The 5,451-nt window shown below is 50.2% G+C and overlaps 1 protein-coding gene across 1 annotated transcript in view; it reads left to right on the forward strand.

Moving 5' to 3' along the window:
* Positions 1 to 5,451, forward strand: part of LOC105535880 (poliovirus receptor homolog) — a 14,419-nt gene that overhangs the window by 7,756 nt on the left and 1,212 nt on the right. Inside the window, exons 2-4 of the mRNA XM_011975132.1 lie at positions 440 to 464; positions 990 to 1,145; positions 4,669 to 4,817. Of these exons, the coding sequence (XP_011830522.1) occupies positions 440 to 464; positions 990 to 1,145; positions 4,669 to 4,817 (330 nt within the window). The remainder of the gene's footprint in view (positions 1 to 439; positions 465 to 989; positions 1,146 to 4,668; positions 4,818 to 5,451) is intronic.

Genomic DNA, 5,451 nt, shown 5'->3' on the forward strand with positions numbered 1-5,451 from the left:
TATTTCAACTTGTAATTTTTTTTAATTATTCTTGAGATCTTTCCCATTTATTTTGCCCTAGTAAAGCCTTTGAAATTTGGTGTGTATTTTGGCCTGGCTATATTTCGGGTGCTCAGTAGTCACATGTGGCCAGTAAGTGCCACATTCGACAGCTAGACTAAGCTCCCACATCGTCTACACTGGCTCATCCAAATACTGTCTACACATACACACACAGGGCCTGTCTTAATTTCACCAGCTCCCGGGGACACACTCTATATGTGGGGGTGATCTCACCCCCACCACAACATTTCAACACTGGCCTGACAGTATAGCATCTACTGTAATATTCCAATATCCTGTCTACACTGAGCCCATCAGTAATATCCACACAAGCTCTTCTAGGCATCATTCATACTGTTCCTCCCATCGTTGTCTATACTGCCTACTCCCCCGCCAGGCAAGTGGTACACAGATTTCCTCAGGTACTGTCTATCCTGGAGTCCCTCAACACTGTCACTGGGTCTGAGCGAGGAGGAGATCTACACTGACTCCTACCCCTCACCCCCCAAAAAACCCTGTCCCATTGGGGCCTGTCCCCTGAGGACATCGAAAGGCCCTCACTGTCAATCACATCTGGGATGGCTGAGCAGCAGCCTAGAGCAGGGTTATCCGGGACTCTTTCCCGCAGGACTTGTCGGAGCCTTGAATACACTGCCGTGTGTTATGAGTGGTCATTGCCTATGAGTGAGAAAAGGAGGAGGCCTTTTCCCGCAGGACACCCAAGACATGCCTGGTCCGGGCCACCCAGGAAAGCTAGTGGAGAAAAGCAGGTCCTCAGAAGCCCTCTCCATGTGCCCAGTGACCACAGACTCCCAGGCTTCTGCTCTCTGCGGCACCCCATCTCCCTAGACGACTCCTAGGCCTCTCCAGCTCCCGCTGTTTTCCAAATATCCCCAGGCCTTTTCCTGCAGTGATGTGAATCCCAGGTAGCCCTCGGCTCCCCAAAGTCTCCCTGTCTCTGAACCTCTGTGTCCATTTCCTGCAGACCCCCCAGAGGTATCCTTCTCTGGCTATGATAACAACTGGTACCTCAGCCAGAATGAGGCCACCCTGACCTGCGACGCTCGCAGCAACCCAGAGCCCACAGGCTACAACTGGAGCACGTGAGTCCTGGGTCTCAGGGAGGAGGGGCTGGGGGTGTGGATTTGTGGGTCTGAGGGAGGAGGGGCTGGGGGCCTGGACTCCTGGGTCTGAGGGAGGAGAGGCTGGGGGCCTGGAATCCTGGTCTAAGAGGGCAGGGGGATTCAGAAAAGAAAAAAAAAGGAGGGAAGAGATGCCCAGTGGGGGGCATCTCTGTTTTGCAGTTGAGGCATTTAGCAGGTGGTTTAATCCTGGCTGGTGGATGCACCTGCTCTTGGGCTGTGCCTGCTCTGTGCCCGGTACTTCCCCCGAATCCCACGTGACCCCATGCTGTGCAGAGTCAGCAGCTGTTGTCATGCCCAGGTTAAAGACCAGCCACGAGAGGGCAGAAGCGGCCCTTGAATCAGCCCTGGCTCCAAAGCTGGTCCTCCGCCTCTTGGCCAAGCTTGTCTAACCTGCAGGCCGCATAATTTCTAAACTTTCTTAAAACATTATGAGATTTTTTTTTTGCAATTTTTTTTTAGCTCATCAGCTATCATTAGTGTTAGTGTATTTTATGTATGGCCCAAGACAGTTCTTCTTCCAGTGTGGCCCAGGGAAGCCAAAAGATTGGACACCCCCACGCTAGACTGTAACCACCTCACCGTCACCTTGTGTAACCTACTTGGTTATCTCTGGACGGAGCAAGTACTATCCCCATTGTCTAGATGAGAAAGTTGAGGCTCACAGCAATAAGATTTCCCCAGATTCATATTGAAGCTGGGGTCAAGAGCAGGGTAAGATAAAGGCAAAGGGATAATACAAAATTTTATAATACATAATTTTACATAATTTACATAATTTTACTGAACCACCTTTTTTTTTTTTAAGAAGGGACTCTGTCGCCGAGGCTGGAGTGCAGCAGTGTGATCATAGCTCACTGCAGCCTGGACCTCCCTGGGCTCAGGTGATCCTTCCGCCTCAGCCTCCTGAGTAGCTGGGACTACAGGCACACACTACCACACTCAGCTAATTTCATTGTATTTTTTTGCAGAGACAGGGTTTCGCCACATTGCCCAGGCTGGTCTCCAACTCCTGGGCTCAAGCAATCAACCCACCTCAGCCTCCCAAAGTGCTGGAATTGCAGGTGTGAGCCACCTCGCCCAGCCTTACATCTTTTTTCTTATTACAAAACTAACTTGTATCCACTGTAGAAATATCAAACAATTTAGTTATGAGCAAAAAGAAGAAAGTAGCACCTATAGTCAAGTGTACCCAGCCACCTCCAGAAATAACCAGTGACCCCTTATTATACATCCTTCTGTCTTCTTTCTCTCTGTTTCTAAACAAAGACTGGAATTATGCTATACATATAATTTTGAAACTTTTCCTGTATCTTGTGAATACCTTTCCATGTCAAAGCACAGAGATCCACACTCCATTTTCCCCCGCGTTGTATTAGGAAGACTGTCAAACATACCGAAAAGTCAGGAATTTTCCAGTGAGCACCTAAGATTCCACCACGTGGATTCCCCCACTAACATTTTACTGTGCTTGCTTTATCATGTTTCTGTGATTCCTTCAGTCCCTCTATTCATCCATCAATCATATTATGCACTTCAGAGCACCCCCAGCTTCCCTGCTTTTTTTTTTTTTTTTTTTTTTTTGACACAGGGCCTCACTCTGTTGCTCAGGCTGGAATGCAGTGGCACAATCACAGCTCACTGCAGCCTTGAACTCCTGGGCTCAAGTGATCCTCTAGCTTCAGCCTCCCAGATAGCTGGGACTACAGGCACACACCACCACGCCTGGCTAACCTGGCCCCTTTTTAAATGTTGCTGGGATTCCATCACTTTAAAAACAAAAACAAAAACACAATTTTAAGAATAGAGACAGGATCTCACTATGTTGCCCAGGCTGGTCTTGAACTCTCCTGTACTCAAGCAATCCTCTCGCCTGGGCCTCCCAAAGGGCAGGGAAGGGATTCCAACATATGTGGATGACATCAGTTATTTAACCAGTCCCCAGTAGAGGACACAGATGTCATTTTCCATTTTCAACTCTGCATATGCCATGGTGGTGACCATCCCCAGTGGTCACTTGTCAGCAGTTGTCAGTGGAAGGAATTGCTAGTCAAAGGTTTTGATTGGTGTAATGGTGCCTTTACTGTCCTGCCTCAAAGTGCCACAATTCAGGCTCTTGATCCGGATGGCTGCGTTTGCATCCCAGCTCTGCAGAGTGCCCAAAGCCCGATGCTTCCATCTCCTCCACCTCTGTTCATTAAACCAGTATTTCTTGACTGCTTACTGTAGTAAGTAAGCCAGGTGCAACTAACCGACGTACACAGGTCAATAAAACAGACCAAATTTCTTCCCCATATGGAGCTTCCATTCTAATGGTGAAAGAAACAAGTAGCAAGATAAAGTCATGAGGTGTGTAGTGTGTGCGCAATGGTGATAAATACCGTGGAAAAGATAAAGCAGAGAAGGGAATGGGACTGGGTGCCATGGCTCATGCCTGTAATCCCAGCAGTTTCGGAGGCAGAGATGGGAGGATCACTTGAGGCTAGGAGTTCGAGGCTAGGAGTTTGAGACCAGCCTGGCCAACATGGCAAAACCCCATCTCTACCAAAAAACATACAAAAATTGGCCGGGTGTGGTGGCACGCACCTGTAGTCCCAGCTACTCAGGAGGCTGAGGTGGGGAGATTCTGTGCACCCAGAAGATGGAGGTTGCAGTGAGCCAAGATGGCGTCACTGTACTCCAGCCTGGGTGACAGAGTAAGACCCTGTCTCAAAAAAAAAAAAATAAGAGAGAAGGGGGTGGGAAGGGTGATCATCGCAGTTGAAATAGGGTGGCCAAGTGAGGTGTTACTAAGGTGACATCCCAGCAGAGGCCTGAAGGAGATGAGGGTGAGCTCCGCGGGTACCTGGGGGGAAAGCATTCGGGCAGAGGGAACGGCATGGGCAAACCCATTTCTATCCATCCTACATAAGCAAACACACTGGACACCTAACTGGAGAGTTTGAGGACCAACAAGGAGGCCACTGTAGATGCAGAGGCGGGAGCAAAGCAGAAAGTAATGGAAAACATGGGCAGAGGTAGCAGGGACCAGATCATGTGGGGCCTGTGCCAGGAGAAGACTTCGGTTTAACTCTGAGCCAGGCTAAGCCGCCAGAGGGTACTGAGCTGAGGGATGGGAACTGACTTAGGGTTCACAGGCGACCTCTGGTGGCCATATGGGGAAAAGATGAGGGGGCCAGGGCAGAAACAGAGCCCAGTGTGGAGGCGGCTGCTGGGGGCCCGGATGCACCGCGCCAGAGCAGGGAAGTGGCCCTGGAAGCCCTGAGGAGCGGTGGGATTCTGGGTAGATCTTAAGGCAGAGCCAACAGGATTGGCTCTGGTTGGGTGTGGGCATGAGAGGAAGGGAAGAGTTGGGGGGCCTCCAGAGTTGCTCTCCGCTTATGCCATAGAGGGTGTGAGGGTTCCTGGCATGCAGTGAGTGCTCAATCACTGTCACTCCGGACCTGCAGCAGAGGCCACCTCCTCACCTTTCTGTCGCTCCCAGGACCATGGGTCCCCTGCCACCCTTCGCTGTGGCCCAGGGCGCCCAGCTCCTGATCCGTCCTGTGGACAAACCAATCAACACAACTTTCATCTGCAACGTCACCAATGCCCTAGGAGCTCGCCAGGCAGAACTGACCATCCAGGTCAAAGGTGAGGAACTCCCTGAGTAGGGAGAACAGGGACCAAAGGAAGAGGTCGAGGCAGGGTTCCCTCTCCAGTGCTCTCTGGCTCCCATCCTTCTCCTAAGCCTTCTCACAAAAGGACCAGTGGGGCCAGTTGTACTCCCCTGTTAACGCCATACCTATACCACTGGTACCGTTGTTCAGCTGCCTGAATACACTCCCTCCACACACACAGGTTGGGATAGATGTGGAATTCCTCTCTCTCAGGGACTCAGGCCTTTCCAAATGTATTAGGCAGACCTCTATCAATTGCAATTGACAGAAACACAAAGTAGTCTAAACAAAAAAACAACACAGGACTTTATTGAAAATTCACCTTCAGTTTATGGTTAGACCCAGGGGCTCCAACCATGTAACCTAGGAACTTTTATTTTATACATCCCTTGTCTCTGCTTTTTGTTATACTGGCTTTATTCTCAGGCAGCCTTTGAAGCAAGATGGCCCTCAGCAGCAACAGGCTCACATCCTACCAGAATAGCAACAGCAGGAGGAAAAAACACACCACTTTCAATAACTGTAGCCAAAGTCCCAGGGCTGGCTCTCATTGGCCCAGCTTAGGCCACAGCCCACCTATGAACCAATCATAGCAGCCAGGGAGAATG

Source organism: Mandrillus leucophaeus, unplaced genomic scaffold, assembly GCF_000951045.1.
Source record: "Mandrillus leucophaeus isolate KB7577 unplaced genomic scaffold, Mleu.le_1.0 Scaffold151, whole genome shotgun sequence".
Lineage (NCBI taxonomy): Eukaryota > Metazoa > Chordata > Mammalia > Primates > Cercopithecidae > Mandrillus > Mandrillus leucophaeus.